General features: G+C 36.8%; 1 protein-coding gene across 2 annotated transcripts in view; it reads right to left on the reverse strand.

Moving 5' to 3' along the window:
• The window catches only part of LOC129272972 (NXPE family member 1-like), a 39,194-nt gene that overhangs the window by 18,833 nt on the left and 2,952 nt on the right, over nucleotides 1-17,409 (reverse strand). Inside the window, exons 1-2 of one of the 2 annotated variants that reach the window (XM_064107818.1) lie at nucleotides 9,499-9,839; nucleotides 2,964-3,188 (exon numbers count right to left, since the gene is read on the reverse strand). In XM_064107818.1, the coding sequence (XP_063963888.1) occupies nucleotides 2,964-3,107 (144 nt within the window). In that variant the 5' untranslated portion in view covers nucleotides 3,108-3,188; nucleotides 9,499-9,839. Of the gene's footprint in view, nucleotides 1-2,963; nucleotides 3,189-9,498; nucleotides 9,840-17,409 lie in introns of those variants that run through there. The other variant, XM_064107819.1, reaches the window with a different exon arrangement.

Genomic DNA, 17,409 nt, shown 5'->3' on the forward strand with positions numbered 1-17,409 from the left:
GAGATTATAATACCCTGAATTTGATGTCTTTCAATAATGATGGTATAATTGTTAGAACTGTATAATTTTCATGAAAAGCCACGTATAATATTTAAGATTTCTTAGTCCGGCTTGACTAAAAACAAGTAAATACGCATTCTGGTCAATGAATGACCCGGTATATACCGTGTGAGTAAAAAAAATCACACCTCTCAAATCCTCTTATTAAGGAAATATTGTGTCATGAACACATAACTATTATATATGGCCTAAAAGAGTATGTTCTCCCAAATAATTTGGTACCATATATGCGTGGTATGCGTTAATGCGTTGATGATCAGGATGTATTCTTTGCAGTGATGTAAATTTTGATTTGCGCCAAAGAATAAAGGCATGACTGCAAGGAATGAGTCCTGATGTCAGTGATGTCATAATCCTACAACGTTTGCATTAACACATTTTCAATAATTCATATTGTAAATTGTAATTGTTTCATAAACACTGTTTAGTATCAGTTTCCAAGTTTATTTAATTGAAAGGGGAATTGCAAATATGTTTACTAACTCATGTAGAATTATGACATCATTGGCATCCGGATTGATTCATTGCCGTGCACTGACCTATTGTTCCTTTGCGCAGCTATCACGTGAAACTAATAATTAACGATCCATGCAGATTTAAGTGCAGTGCAGTCTATAAACATGACTTCGATTCCCTACATAGGCATGATGAATGTACGTGTATATATCATACTGGATGAAAGCAAAGCAGCTGACATTACTGATATAGGAATAATAGTATATATGTATATATATATATATATACAGTATATATATATACTTATACTGTATAAAGAATGAGTGTAGGTCAATTATGACATTGCAAAGCCGCTTATCGATTCTGATGTGGGCGAAAACATCGTTGCCATGGTAACAATAGTTTTTGTGGAAATATCAGAGATGTACTTTTAGCGATTTACCAGCTGCATTTCGTCTCCGATCTTCTCAAATGTGGCATGAAGGTCCATTAAAGGGATACTCCAGGCTGAGGATAATATGATTTGAACAGATAACGAAAAATCAGACAAACAAAACACTGAAAATTTGATCAAAATCAGACAAGGAATAACAAGTTATGACACTAAAAGTTTTGCATTATTCCGGTGAAATAGTTGTAGGCTTGTCTTCATGAATACTCAATGAGCAAATTGATGATGTCATATCCCCCATTTGTTATTTTATGAAATTAAGGTTTATTCATTTTTTCCCCTTCAAAAACTAAAAACATTGGATTGAAAACCGATTAAGTGCATTAGATATTCATTGCTGCAACGTATTTCATTATAAGGGAGACATATCATTCACACATGTATGAAATAAGGAAACAATTAAGCTTTCATGTAATAACATTAGAAAATAAAAGGTGGGGATGTGACATCATCAGCCTTCCTAATGAATATTCATGACGATGTGCATATCACTGTTTTCACAAAATATAGCTTAACTTTGAAATTCAATAACTTCGCTATTTGTTATCAGATTTTACTGTAATTTTCAGTATTTGACTCTGTGAATTTTACTCCATTAATTTAGATAAAAATATTTCCAGCCTCGAGCATCCCTTTAAGCAAAGCAGCCTATTGATTTTGGTGTGGGCGGAGACATCGTTACCATGGTAACAATAGCTTTTGTATGGAATAGCAGAGATGTCATTGTGAGCGCTCAACCAGCTGCATTTTTTTTCCGATCATCCTCAAATATGGCATGAATGTCTATCGTGGTAAAAAAAGGCCGCTTATTGATTTTGGTGTGGGCGGAGACATCGTTAGCATGGTAACAAAAGTTTTGTTGTGGAAATAGCAGAGATCTCCGTGTGAGCGCTCTACCAGCTGCATTTCTTTTCTGATCATCTTCAAATGTGGCATGAAGGTCCATTATGGTAAAGCAAAGCCGCCTATTGATTTTGGTGTGGGTGGAGACATCGTTTGCATGGTAACAAAAGTTTTTTTTGTGGAAATAGCAGAGATGTTCTTGTGAGCGCTCTACCAGCTGCATTTCTGTTCTGATCATCTTCAAATGTGGCATGAAGGTCCATTATGGTAAAGCAAAGCCGCCTATTGATTTTGATGTGGGCGGAGACATATTTGCCATAATAACCATATTTTTGTGGAGAATTTGGTAAAACCTGTAACTTCTGCTTTTTTTCCAGTTTGTCATAACAGTTGGCACACAGAAGCAATATTAGAATGTAAAGCGAATATGCCTTTTATATCTGGTGGGGGGTCTTTATTGCCATGGTAACAATCTATGTGAGTGTTACCAATAACTATGACAATCCAATGTATCATGCTTACTTCATTCCAAGGTACATGTATCATATAATACTATGCTGTTCCCATACAGAAAATTTATCATAGCAGTTAGCACACAGAAGCAATATTAGAAGGTAAAGCGAATGTGTCTATCATTTTTGGTTGGGGGGTTCTTACAAAATATATCCAGATTACTCTATAATTGTATTCCCCAACAGGTGCTACTGGACAATACTTTCTGCAGAGTCACGCTGCTGCGTCAAATTATTATCATCAAATTCGGTACCGACATAAAAAATGTGGGCAGGGTCATTTTTGCCATGATGATTGTACTTATTCGTCAAATTTCTGTGTAAAAGCTCTATACATCGCAATGATGGATGATGCGGTGGGTTCGGGGGATACATGCGCTCGGCCGCGCGACCCGCCGAGCATCTCTAGTTATTATCATTATTATCATTATTATTATTATTATCATTATTATTATTGATTATTATTATTATTATCATTATTATCATGATTAATATCATGATTATTATCATTATCATTTTTATTGTTGTTATTATTATTATACATAGTTTTAAAAGCAGCTATTTACACGTGCCTTTTCTCCTACACCCATATATCATACATACATACGTAAGGTCTATGAAGAAAAAATAATTTATGGTACCTTCCAATATCTTTGCCTGTACGGGATATGAACAAATTTCCTGTCGCTACCTTCATATAGCATAGAAGATACTAATGACATGATGAATATAATTGCAGGAAGAATAACTAATAATCTGGAGTTGGTACACAGAAGAGCCTTCATTTTTTCCGGGGTCAAATGAAGACTTCGTCATTAAGTAGTGAACGCTGAGGTGGAAGAGAACACAAACAACAGAATAGAATGCTATATTCGACAAAAAATGGATTAATCACACATTATTTATAATTTCTCTTAATGTTATATTTCAATAAACGATTGTGAATCCTTCATTTATACGTTTGTCTCATTTTGCTGTTTATATCATAACAAACTTGATACCAGGGTTTTAATGCTAGTGCAGTTTGGCCGATTTCCTTACACATTGTTACTTGCATTAGATCAAAAAAATACGTGTCAGCATCGATTTAAAAAAAGAAGCAATTCCTATTTTTAACTTTCTAGCTTTTGATCATCTGTCGAATCGATAAAATGCTTAGAAACACAGGAACCTTAAAGATGTAAGAATAATATAAATACAAAAAAGAAAACCGTATACTTCTACCTGATAATTTCAAATGGCCTGTGTGTGATTGGATTTATTACTCCGGAAAAGGGTAAAGATTGCATTTTATTTTCAAAGTCAGTTAGTCAGGGGGTACAGTGCTTTTGTAACTCTGTCATCAATTTACATAATGCCCTACATAGATAATAATAAGGTATGTATAGGACATTAACCTAGCGCCATCTACGTAGAATTTTTTTTAAGGCGCACTGCATTTGTCTCCCTGGCTTTCATTCATTTATTTATTCATTTTTCCAACAAAATTTATAATGCAATAATTACAATAAATAAAACATAACAGCAGAAAATATAAATGACATAAATATTCAAATAAACCAAATATAAAGAATATACACCTGGTACAGAAGATAATATTTCCAATTTGATAATAACAATATGCAAGATATGTTGGAAAAATGGAGTGGCCCACTGACAAGCAAAGCTTGTAAAGTGTGGACCACTCAAGAAGAAAAAAAGTATAACACTTAAATCTGTATGGGCCAAAAGCAAACAGCAATACAAAATAGATAATGAAATAAAGATATAAAAAAATAACTCGAGCTGCCTTCCAGCGCTTAGTGCATTCAAAGAATCAATCCTGCCGGGTACCCGTTCACTTCACCTGGGTTGAGTGCAACACAATGTGGGTTATTTTGCGTTGCTGAACATGCTGAAGGAAGAAAACACGCCATGCCTGAGATTCAAACAATGACTCTGATCGAAAGACGAGTGTCACAACTTGCAGAGCTGCCAACATTGGGATGATAGAATCCAGTAGATTTCGCGGAGGTATGATTTTGTGAGGGAGCGGCGGAACGTTGTCCCACAGATGGGAGTTTTGGGTAGCAAAACACATTAAGAAACAACATTTGATAGTAACCGACAGCTGTCTAAACCATCAAAAAAAATTAGAGAGAATTCATGAATTGTCATTGACTAAATATACACTTCAGGCAATACAGTAGATTTTTTGAATAATTCATAAAAGATAAATTCAACATGAAAATACCTTTAATTGGCCAGAGGGGGAAGGGGCTGCAGTAGTGCCTAGTGCCTAGTGGTAAACATGGTAAATGAGCTTTATATGTGGACTGTTTAAAGTCTCTGAGGGATTCCTGTGAAAACTGTCACACAGTCCCATTCTGCTTGAAAAGTATCTTTATACTTCGACAAAGTATTTTGTCGTCTTGGTCTTGGATGACTTCATCTCCATGATCTCCATGGTCACTGGCGATGCGATTGTAGTGTGGATATAAATCGGGACGGGGCGTGCTTCGCACAGCTCAGCCAGCCACTGAGCCAGCGCCAGGCTAGCTCACTCACGAAAGAGAAAATGTTCGAATCCGATCAACCCAAGTGAAAGTAGGCGAAAAAATCTCCACTTTGCTTCTAATTTTTCAGGATTGTCAATAAAATTATCCCTGAAACTGAAAGTCGAGGTGTAAAAGTAATCCACTTGTTAATCCCATCGTTGATCCACAGTTTCAGCTCGAATAAGGCGCAAGCAAGCTTACGAAAAATGCCTCGCAGTGCTCGTGAACTTTCCTTCTCGGAGCTTCCTGGCGCAGCGCGGCCGGCCGGCTGGAGCTAGCCCCGCCGGGGCGCATCGGGGGCCATGTGCATGGAGTACCGCTGAAGAGTTTTCATCACACATTGCAGAACCCGGAAATAAAATGGCTTGTTAGACTACTTCACCAGTCGTTCAGTAAAATTATCTTCATTTACATGGGAAATCAATGTACGATTATACAAAAACTGGTAGAAGTTACTGGGTAAAATGAAAATGTGATAAGGAGGTTCCACGTGGGTGTTAGGGAATTGAACATGCTAGACTCGTTAAACAGTCGTTTGTATGAATTTTACAATTTAACAGCTAAAAATCCTGATTATCCGGGAGATTTTGGCATGGGGTCGGGAGAACGGGAGATTGGATCGCAATCCAGTATTCTCCCGCAGGATCCGGGAGACTTGGAAGCTCTGCTGACAACCACTAGACTACAGCGAAATAACAGATGCTACTCATTGTGACAACAACAAAAAATAATTTCAGTAATTCTTGCCGATCAAAACTGGATTTTAAAAATGTTTGTAATGTTTTGTCTACCATGGATGTATTGCGACGTGAGTAGCTTTAGATTTAAATGTGAGCTACCAGAAATCAAAGGCGGGTCAGAAGTTCCTCATTAAATTTGTATCCTGCATGGCAAAATACAGTCGTAAGATTAAAAAGATATCCCAATTCTTTTACGTATTTCCTGAAATGTTTATTTGTTCATTTTGAATTTATGTATAATTTTGCCTCCCCCACCTCAACAAAAATTAACGAATATGTTATACTTTGGGGTAGACTTCCCTTTCAACAAACCACCCCTATAAACACACACATTCTTGTTTCAATTTGACAATCGGTGACCCAATTATCATAAATCGTCAAAGTGGGTTGCGATCTCATAAAAAAATTATTCAGTCTACTAACCAGGCTTATATATTTTCGGACATAACGCGAGCATAGTTCGCCAATCGGGGACGCATCATTCTATTCCAACTTGAGTTTAATTTGCCTACCAGGAAGTTTTACAAACCTTAGCTTTGCTTACTATACAGAATGTCCAACTAAAAATTCAATGGCACTTTACATGGGTATAATATTACAATTATTTATACCGTCACAACCGTAAACTACAATTCATTTTCTTCAACTGGATGAAATTATATGTCATATGGTCTATTAATCGTAATAGCTAAACCAACATTCAACCGAATTACACATAAAGACCAAAAATCCATCCCTACAAACTAGGCAGGAAAAAATTAACACAGACCTTTTCAAGGTGAGATCATGGATTAAAATAATGTTTTGATTTATTTTGTTTTAGTAATTGTTAAGTCATGTCAGTATAATACAAATACATTTTAATTTTGTATGGGCCCGCAAGTTGTGGGCACAAAATCTAAAAAGGGAGCTAAAATAGGTGTGAAAGAAAACACAATCGGACTACGCACTTTATTCAATGAAATAACGAAACTTGCATTGAGAGGTTTTCTGACGAGTGCTGAAAGAAGGCTCATATATATGTGTTCAATTGACCATACTGCATAAAATTTGAGCCAGTTGTAAAAAATAAATGCTAGTTTACGATTATAAATTATATACAATATGATTCAGATTCTTTCTTTACATTATACCCATTTACAGTGCCATTAACATTTTTGTGGGACACGCTGTATAATGGTTTGAAACATGGACCTGGGAAGCGGGGGTGAAGCACCCCCAGAAATTTTCCTGGGAGTGCTGCGTGTATTATTTTCCATAGACCGCACCCCCGCGAAATCAGGTTCCCCCTTTATTTGTTTTTAATGATATAATGTACATAATTATCACATCCGACAATCGCAAATCACTTACTAGGGCTTTCTGTCTTTCACATTATTCCAATAGCATATATCCCTCCTAACGCGACTCAATCAAACTCCGGCACTCTGATACAGACGTGGTCGCGCGCGATACGTGATAACCATACACACTACTCGATAGCAGGGAGGGACATGGATGTGGGTGGACTTGAAACTTCCAGGTTTTATGTCGAATCAAGTGTGCAACGCACGACCGCCCGTATTTTGTATAAAAAATACAAGTCAGAAATCAAATTTCACAGTCTTTTTCGCCCTGCCCCATGGCCCTGGGAAGCGGGGGTGCTGAGGGTGATGAAGCACCCCCAAAATGTTGGGTACTGCGTGTGTTATTTTCCATAGGCAGCACCCCCTGGAAATCTAGTATAAATGACAGAAATGGAATGAAAATGAAGGACATTGTGTAGAAACCTTTGCACCCCCCCCCCCCCCACATCAGAATTTTCCGACACAGTAGTTGAAATAGTGTTTAACTTCAACCTTTTTCAGATCGGAATATCAAATATTTTCTGCTCGCGCTTTGCGCTCCCATTATTGTTTTTAATAATGAAAACATGTATTTAGAATGCCCAGATACTAGGTCTAAATCCAAACACGCGCACGCATGTTTATTCAGATACGCAGCTTGTTTTGGGGGGTACTCCGGGCTGAGAATATTTATATCTGATACATTTTATCAAAATAAACAAATTTTCATCAAAATCTAATAACAAATAGTTAAGTTATTTAATTTTAAAGTTCAGCAATATTTTTTTTAATGGTGATATGCATGTCGTCATGAACATGTAAAAGGTGGGTTGATGATGTCACATCCCCACTATCCTTTTTCTTATGTTATTACATGGAATCAAAATTGTTTCATATTTGTCATACCAGTGTGAATGATATGTCTCCCTTATAATGAAATAAGTTGCAGCAAAAAATATCTAATGGACTAAATCAGTTGTCAATTCAATCGTTTTGGTTCTTGAAGGGGAAATCTTGAATAAACCTAATTTTATACAATAAAATACAACAGAACAAGTGGGGATATGACATCATCAGTTTGCTCATTGAATATTAATGACGACATGCCTAAAACTGTTTCACCGGAATTATACTAATCTTTAAAATGCAATAACTTTGATGTTCCTTGTCTGATTTTGATCAAATATTTATTCTTTTGTTCGTCTGATTTTTCTTTATCTGTTCAAACCATATTACATTCAGTCTCGAGTACCCCTTTAAACGTGCTTAAATATAAAGTTTCAGATCAGAATATCAAAAAAAAATTATGCTCGCGCTCCGAGCTCACATTATGAATGTAGGAAGATATCCAATTACCCATCATTTTCTTGATTTACAAAACATGAATAGAATGTCCCGCTTTTAGGTCTGAAATCTCAATGTTGTTTCCGCTCGCGCTTTGCGCTCGCATCAATATAGTTATATACCTATCCTGTTCATGATTAGAAAAGTACTAAGAATGTCTCGGTTTTTAATATTGGTCTGAAATCTCAATTTTGTTTCCGCTCGCGCTCGCATCAATTGTTTAGTTATATACCCAGGGGCGGAAATCTCTCCCAAAAGGTAGGGGGGACAAGAGGCTGAAAATTTTGACAAGCAAGAAAAAAAAAAGAAAAAAAAAAGGTTATCAGCCCCCAAAAGTAAGGTAATTCTCGTCCTAAAATACATGTTTTATTTCGATTTTGAATGATGTATTTCTTACCATCATAAAAGACCACAAATAGTAGGGGGGACATTTGATATTGTGTCCCCCCTACTATTTTTAGTAGGGGGGACACGTCCCCCCTGTCCCCCCTGGGATTTCCGCCCATGTATATACCTATCCAGTTTGTGATTACAAAAAGTGCTTAGAATGTCCAGTATTTAGGTCGGAATGTAAAAATTTTCAGCTCGCACTTCGCGCTCGCATTATGTAATTGTTGATATATGTATCGTCTTCATGGTAACTGCAAGCAGTCCTTATAACAGGTCCCTTTCGATCAGGCAGAGCGTATATTAAAAATATCTGCTCGCGCTGATCGCGCTCGCAGTTATTATTTGTTACATACGCATCTTGTTCAGTGGCGACCGCACAGAAGCGTTGTAGCGTAACAGTAGGGCCAGTCACACCTTTCACGGGCGAGATTACCGGTTGTAACAGGGCCCTTTGTTAGCGCAGTGTTAGCGCAATGTTACGCTAACATCGTTTCTGTGCGGCCGATACAGGACCACAAACATTGCTCAAAATGTGTGGTAGTGTGTGTGTGTGAGTATGTGTGTGTGGTGCCCTTAGTGGTGTGTGTGTATAAAGTAACAATGGAAAACTCAGTTGTGTCCCCCCCCCCGGCCCCCACCTTTGAGGAGAGATTTCAGCACCCCCACTGAAAAAAATCATTCCAATGGCCCTGGTTTGAAATGAGAAGATGAATTGATTGACATAGTTAGCTTGGCCGGGGCTTCCTCGGTTTATTGGTAAAATGTAGGGAAATGTTCCCAGTGTGCCATTGTAAATGCTGGCACGCGGTGGCACACACATTTTCACCCCTCCCCATACACACATACACACCCTTTAACACAGGGGAGATATAATAACACAAATAACTTACCTCAGTAAAAACAAAACGGATCAGCATCTAAGAATATTTTTCACCCATTGAAAACACTATACATCCTTGTATGGCTGATATTTTGGTAGGTAATACAATCTGTTACAATATGGTATAACCAGCGATTGATTTTACAACGGGAAACATGACTATACGACTAGGAGCAAAATCATTTGCAGATCTCAACACGCAGAAAATACAGATTTGACAAGTTGCATTCTAAACTGCAAGTGAAGAATGAAAGAATGAGATACGATATCACCCTATACACGACAAGGAATGAGAAAGTCAACAAATATACATCTCTATCTCGCTCTCTCTCACACACAACACACACATTGACCCTCACACACACCATTACTAGCATATTCCTACAATCCTCAGGGGGAGAGTGTTCCAACGACAATGCTGTAACCATGGTAACAGATCATCGAACATTTCCTCGCCCCCCCAAAAAAAAAAAATAATAAATAAATAAAATTAAGACACAAGAATTGGCTGAATTTTGAAATATATTAAAAATAATTTTCCTAAATATACTGGAATTTACATATCAAACTGTCTTGTAGACGATGTAAAAATATTGGTAAGAATATTGGTTTCAATTACTTAGTTCATTCGGGGACTCGATGTTTTATGTTCGTTTCAGAGTTCGTTCAGCAAATTCACCGAGTATGGGATAGTGCTATCCCTGAGTCTGTTTGTTCTGAATTTTATTTGCGGAACTTGGGGTCTCTTTCTAAGCCTCATAGAGAGTATGAATTTGACCAATGTTTGTGCAATCAAATCCTGAGCAAAGACCTCTCTTTGCATAAAAGGGGTGGCCAGCTATCGTTATCGCAAACAATGCTTCGAGCCAGAGATATTCTAGTGATTGCGTGATAATGTATAGAAATCTGCACAATGACTAATAAATTCAACCAATCGAATTTATGGAGCTTTACTATGTGTGAGCTGTGAACACAGACAATTTTCAAACCTACTGCTCAACTTCATTACATAACACTTTATGAAAGCTCATATTCGAGATATCATTCCCTACAATTGCAATTGGCAAATTCTTGGTGCAGGAGACAATACCTTTTGTATTGCATTATTTATTTATCTTTTTTTTTTAAATCCTACTCATCCCCCCCGTTTCACAATTCCTTTCAGCCATAATAAGCATCCAAACTCACTGTTGCCAGCTTTAATAATCAAAGTAATAACTCTCTTCGACTACTAGCTGACAGCACCATTCGTTCCCTGACTTTGTTAATGATGAAATAGTGTTTGCGAGCAATTTTTGATCTGACATGTACATGAAGTCCAGTAAATACACATGAGGACGTGTCCGGTGTGCTCACATGCCCCCAATGGAGAGAGTGACAGGAGTAGTGCCCCTATTACTTTTGTGTCCTATTAAACTTTTTTTTTCTTATTTATTAGTCAATCTAACCTTAATTTTTTTTTTTTTTTTTTTTACTATCATATATTCATCATTATTTCTAAAACTTCAAAGGCTTCATTGTCGCATGTTCGCCTGGGTGGGGGCATCCTGGTCTAGTGGTCATGACTTCCACCCTGCAATCTGCGGATGTGGCACAATTCAAACCAATCCGTGCCCCTTCTCTGCATGAAATGCTGAGCTGCACCAAACGCAGTTGAGGCTAATAAAGCACCTGGTAAGAATCCACATGTATTCATTAATACACAGAGCGCATAACAATCGCTCTGCAAAAGCCAGGGTGATTTTGCTACCTTACTACATATCACTTAGACTCCTCATAGGAGACCCAAGTCTTAAGCGGTATATAAGCCAATATAATTATTTCATTAATCTGTTTATTTTAGTTTGTCTTATTGTCGATATCATAATGCTATCATCGTTAATAATATAATTTTCTCACACATTTGGTGTTTTGCAATGGCCGGGGGGGGGGGGGGGATAAGATCAACTCTGACACTTGGCCCTATAGATAAAATTAACATCATCATTGAATATACTGACTTCCAATTGAACATCCAACTGGTTTTAAAGGTATGGTACCTTTATGCACAAAATGTATGACTTTGACCTATGTATTTGCTAAATGACGCTCAGCATTTGTAGCAGTGACTTAAACTGAAAATTTGATAGAGCGTGTTATCCCTTTGAATTTGATACCAATATTAGGTCTGGATAGGCCCTTTACATGATTTTATTTGAGATATGTTCCTAAAAACAAAAAAATTTAGCTCCGCCTCAACCTCGGCCATTCGCTTCGGCCAACGACCATATAATAAATGCGAAAACTGGTTTCCAGTAAAATTTTACTGGTTTCCAGTATATTTTTACTGGGCCAGTTGATTTTTAACTGGACCAGTAAAAATCAACTGGAGACCAGTTTGAACAATTGCATTCCAGTTGAAGCAATTAGTAATACCAGTTAAATTGTTTTTCATCAAACTGGTGTTTCTGGTCCAATATATGGTTTCCAGTAGATTTTTACTGGTTTCCAGTATATGTTTACTGGACCAGTTGATTTTTAACTTGACCAGTAAAAATCAACTTGAGACCAGTTCAAACAATTGCATTCCAGTTGAAGCAATTAAAGTAGTAATACCAGTTAAATTGTTTTTCATCAAACTGGTGTTACTGGTCCAATAAATAATGACTTTATTTCAAGTCAGATCATTTGACGAATTATGGAAAATTAATCTTGCAGTTCAGAGAAAGTTATTATCGTTATCATTGTTATCATCATTCTTCTTATCATTATCATAATTATTATTATTATGATTATTATGATCATTGTTGTTATCATTCTTATTACTGTTATCATTGTTATCGATATTGTAATTATTATTATTAATATCATCATAATTATCAAGTATTAACATTATCATTAAAATAATTATTTCCTTTAATTATGATTAAGATCAAAGCAAGATATATTCCTCTGATATAGTCAACTGGTCTAAAGTAATTCATTGTTTGAAATTGAACTGTAAGTTAACCAGTAATTATGATGATGCTGATCACGTGGTTTACCTCATTTGCATATTTCCCATTTTAAAAAGAAAAATCAGGATTTAGAATGGAATATCCTTGCAATGGCACTCATTGTTGTTTAAAAACTTTCCAAATAAGTGTGTGAACTAATTCACAATGAAAATGTGTAATTTCATATATCACATTTAAAATAACAGCAGAAAGATTAATTTACTTACCATCTTTTCCATCACATTTCACTGACCATGGTATATAAGAAACCAAATGCATGTCATTAATTGATCCAGTAAGACCAGTACGAGGACCAGTTCGAGGACCAGTCAGACCAGTAGAAAATACAAAAAAAGACCAGCTTGAATTTGATACCAGTATGAAGACCAGTAACAACCACCAGAAACAAGACCAGTATAAAATTCCAGTAATTCGATCAAGACCAGTTTAATTTTTAACTGGACCAGTAAAAATTTAACTGGACCAGTATGACCAGTTTAGACCAGTAAACCGATGTTCCAATTTCCAGAGTTACCAGTTAAAATTCTACTGGTCTAACTGGTCCAGTGGAACTGGTTTTTCCTTCTGGGAAGGGATGAATTTCATGAAATCAACCCAAAGTTAGTGAACTAGAGTAAAGTAAAAAGAATTTCATGTGAATTTATAGGTTATTTATTATCTATTGTGTGGCCGTACGTGTGAGAAAACAAATCATGCAAATGGTTGCCTCCATTCGTGTAGCTAGGGATGCCAGTGGGAATTGATCAGAGAGCCTGAAAATCACTTAGAATACAATATTTTGTACACAAAAGGTAGTATATAACTACGGCCTGAAAAGAAATGGCCAGAGCCTGAACTCAGACTTTTGCCCGAAAACTGGCACCCTGTATAGCTTATAAGGGATGAGAAGAGGTATAAACCACATTGGGCATAGTAAACCTGAGGACATTACCTGTTATTTGTGGAAGAAGCCGTGGCGAGGATGTTTTCCCTACCACGTCATCGGCGGGTTGGGACCAACGGCCTGCGCCTGTCTCCCCGCTGTTCGGCGGGGGTTAGCGCGTGAAGCCCGTATCAGCTGGTCTAGATCTTGTCCTCCATCTCGGTCTACCGCGTTTCCGGCCGGCCGAATAGATGCTGTATTTTGGTTCTTTTTTTTTCTAGTTCCGCCTCCAACTGAGCTAAAACTTTCAATCGAGAGGTCTGCTAAAACCTTTGCCCTCTTCTCTTTCCCGTCTCTATGGCACTTATTGTTGGATAGACGGACAAATTTCTGAATTTCTGAAGCGAAAGCTAAAACTTGTTGCCTCGATGGGATTTCAAACTGCAATGGCTTTATACGAGCACATGTCATTATAGAGCCGGGGTAATAGTATGGAGCGCTTAGAATCATTTGTATTAAGCGCGATATGAATGCTGCATATCATAATGCAAGTTCCCAGCTGTGATTAATTCACATGATATGCAACTAGTGATCAGATGCACGTTCTAACTCAATTTAAACTATTTACATAGTTAAGCACCTGACTTATTCTTCAATAAAGCTAACACTTGTCTCTCTAAAAATTTTACTGATCACTAACAATGATCATTACCTTTTATGCAAATTAGCCATAATAAATTACAAATAAGGAAAATAATCCAAATATGGGAAATCAAGTGCAATCAATACGAATTGAACTGAAGCCCATGATAAGTTTTACAAATTCATTTGCATATATATGAGCATCTTTATATGGAAAAAGATCCAGAAATTTTGATTTTTCTCACAAAAACAGTTATGAAAACATTTCAGTCTAGATCAATATGATGTGATCACTAAGAATGGCAAATAAATTAATAATCAGCTTAATATCTAAAGTGTAATTTACATATTATGCAAATAAGCATCCGACATGTTATAAATATTCAAGGAAACACATAAGTGATACTTTCCTCTAAAATTCCATGTAGATTATGTGTATTAACCATGATGGCCTTCCCTACACTTCTTGCTTGGTTGATATTGAGTTTTGTCACGAGCAGTTACCCCACTCATATTGTACAATGATGAGTCCATTCTACATGGATCCCACTGCTTGAATGTTTCATTATTTCCATCCAAGTCTTGCTCTCTTCTTGACTTTGTATAGAGACTTTGCGTTTCTTGCGAGTATAGTCCACGCTAGCAACTCCTGGATTGCCAAGTGATCAGCACAAGATGTCACACCCGTACAAATAAAAGCCCATTAGCTTCGAATATTTGGTCCTTGTAGCACACCAACTAGCTTATAAACTTGGGGTCCTTGTATTTAAAGCGCTTAATGATAAATCTCCACCCTACATCTCAGAGCTCTTATCTCAGTAAAGACCAACACGCAGTCTCAGATCAGCAGCTCAAGCATTGCTGAGGGAATCTCTCAGCCACACAACCTGGGGTGACAGAGCCTTCTACATCTCTGGACCAAAGCTGTGGAATAGCCTTCCCCAATTCTATATCAGGAGAGCAGAGACCCAATAAACTTTTGAGTCTTTCCTGAAGACCTTTCTGTTCCCCACTCCAACATTATCCCAAGACAAGAATAACTCAATTGTAGCATTACTAGGACAGTATTTGAACTGAATGGTGATCCTAAGCACTGTTTGAAGACATTGAGATTTGTGAGATATTTCCTATTTTGAGCAAGCGCCATGAGCGCCCAGCTGAGGCGGATACCGACGCTTTACAAGAACCTATCATCATCATCACTTTTCTTGGTGGTGAACATGAGTACTTGCTTGGAACACCCTTAACTAATTACTATACTAATTTGCCACAATGTGCTACTCATGGGTATACTGTGAGGTTATCCAGAGGAATAAAATTGTATGGTACGACTAAAGATGTTCTTCTGGAGGAATGCTGACTTTAATAGTGTCATGCAGATGTACTTTGGTCAATCATACAGATCTGTACTGAAATCCGACAAGTCGAGCATAGGAGACTGAATGCCAATCAAGAGGACTTTAACAAGAACACACCGTTAACCATGTCTTCTTCCGACACAAGCTGCCTCAATGAGAGAATGCATGGACATAAGTTGTGTCGGAAGATGTCAAGAGTTTTAGAGAAAGGCTAGGAAGGCTTGCACATTTTAGAGCTCCCAAAGCATCAGTAAGGTAAAGCTCAGAATTACTACAATGCATTAAAGAGGACAATAAGAGGGTTTGTAGACAAGCCTATAATACATAATTTGTTGACCGGATTGACAATGATCCAGGCTGTAACAATTAGCATGTTGGGAGCCCTTAATATCAATAGCTATGACTACATTGGAATATCATTATTAAAGGAAGGCAAAGATTTTTAGTCTTAGTATTCACCACTGATCATGATGATGATGACGCTGAAGTCCTGGGACCCAGTCCTGACCCAGATATGGCCAGATAACATATTGTTTAGTCAAGCAGGTGTAGCCAGACTACTGAAGAAATTGTTAAAGAAAACAACCTGCATGAAGCTACTAGGCCAGACGGAATCTCTGCTGCACTTCTTAATGAGACTACTCATCAGATCTTACCTGCCATAAGTTTGCTTTTCCTGGCCTCCCTTTATCATGTTTATGCGGTGAAATTTCAAGAAAGTCTAAGTCGTTCCCATCCATATAAGAAAGGGTTGTCAACTCTAACAAACTACACACCAATTCAAATACTGTGCTTTGTTCTTGCCAATCCCATCATCTTGTCAGACTAACGCTTAGGAAGCGAAAAACATATTTCCAGTATTTTTCCTTGAATATAAATCATATTAGGATAGATTTGAATGCTTAGTGATAGCAGCATATTAATTTGAAAAACTGAAATGTTTTCACTGCAGTCAATGTGATAAAAATCTAAATTTCTTGACATTTTCCATATAAGGATACTTATTTGCATAATATGCAAATGAGGCAGATTTGCTAGCTTTTTTAAATAAAGACATTGAACTTATTTATTCATATTGTTCAAAATTACTTGCTGTGGACATTTAATTTGTAATCTTTGGATTAATTTCCTCATTTTCTATTTTTTTAAATGGGTAATTTGCATAATATGCAAATTAATTTTCAGGCATTGGGATGAATTCTCGTGCTTAGTGATATAGAAGCATATTAATGTCAACATTAATGAAATGTTTTCAAGCAGTCTATATGAGAAAATTCACAATATCTTGACATTATTTCCATATAAGGATGCTTATTTGCATAATATGCAAATGAGGTAGAAATTTTTGCACTTTTGATTGAAAACATTGAATTCAGTTATTTATCATGAATTTCCATTCAAATTAAATTATTTTGGACATTTAATTTGTAATCTTTGGATTATTTCCCTTCTTTTTCTAATTTTTCATGGCTAATTTGCATAATATGCAAATTTCATAAATTTCCACTGCTCGGATTTCTTGGGACTTTTAGTATGTTGTTTAGGGGACCTTCCTGGAAAGCATTTCAGTGGAATATCTCGTGTTGCAATTAGTGGTGGGTTACCCCCCTATTCTGGCTAGATTGACTGGACTTTAAGGTAAAGCCTCATTCAAGAACCCCGACAAAGCTGCAGGAGAAACAATGTTCCACAAATAGCTAAACCAACATTCAACCGAATTACATAAAGACCTAAAATCCATCCCTACAAACTAGGCAGGAAAAAATAAACACAGACCTTTTCAAGGTGAGATCATGGATTAAAATAATGTTTTGATTTATTTTGTTTTAGTAATTGTTAAGTCATGTCAGTATAATACAAATACATTTTAATTTTGTATGGGCCCGCAAGTTGTGGGCACAAAATCTAAAAAGGGAGCTAAAATAGGTGTGAAAGAAAACACAATTGGACTACGCACTTTATTCAATGAAATAACGAAACTTGCATTGAGAGGTTTTCTGACGAGTGCTGAAA

The sequence above is a fragment of the Lytechinus pictus genome, chromosome 12, assembly GCF_037042905.1.
Source record: "Lytechinus pictus isolate F3 Inbred chromosome 12, Lp3.0, whole genome shotgun sequence".
NCBI classification, from domain to species: domain Eukaryota; kingdom Metazoa; phylum Echinodermata; class Echinoidea; order Temnopleuroida; family Toxopneustidae; genus Lytechinus; species Lytechinus pictus.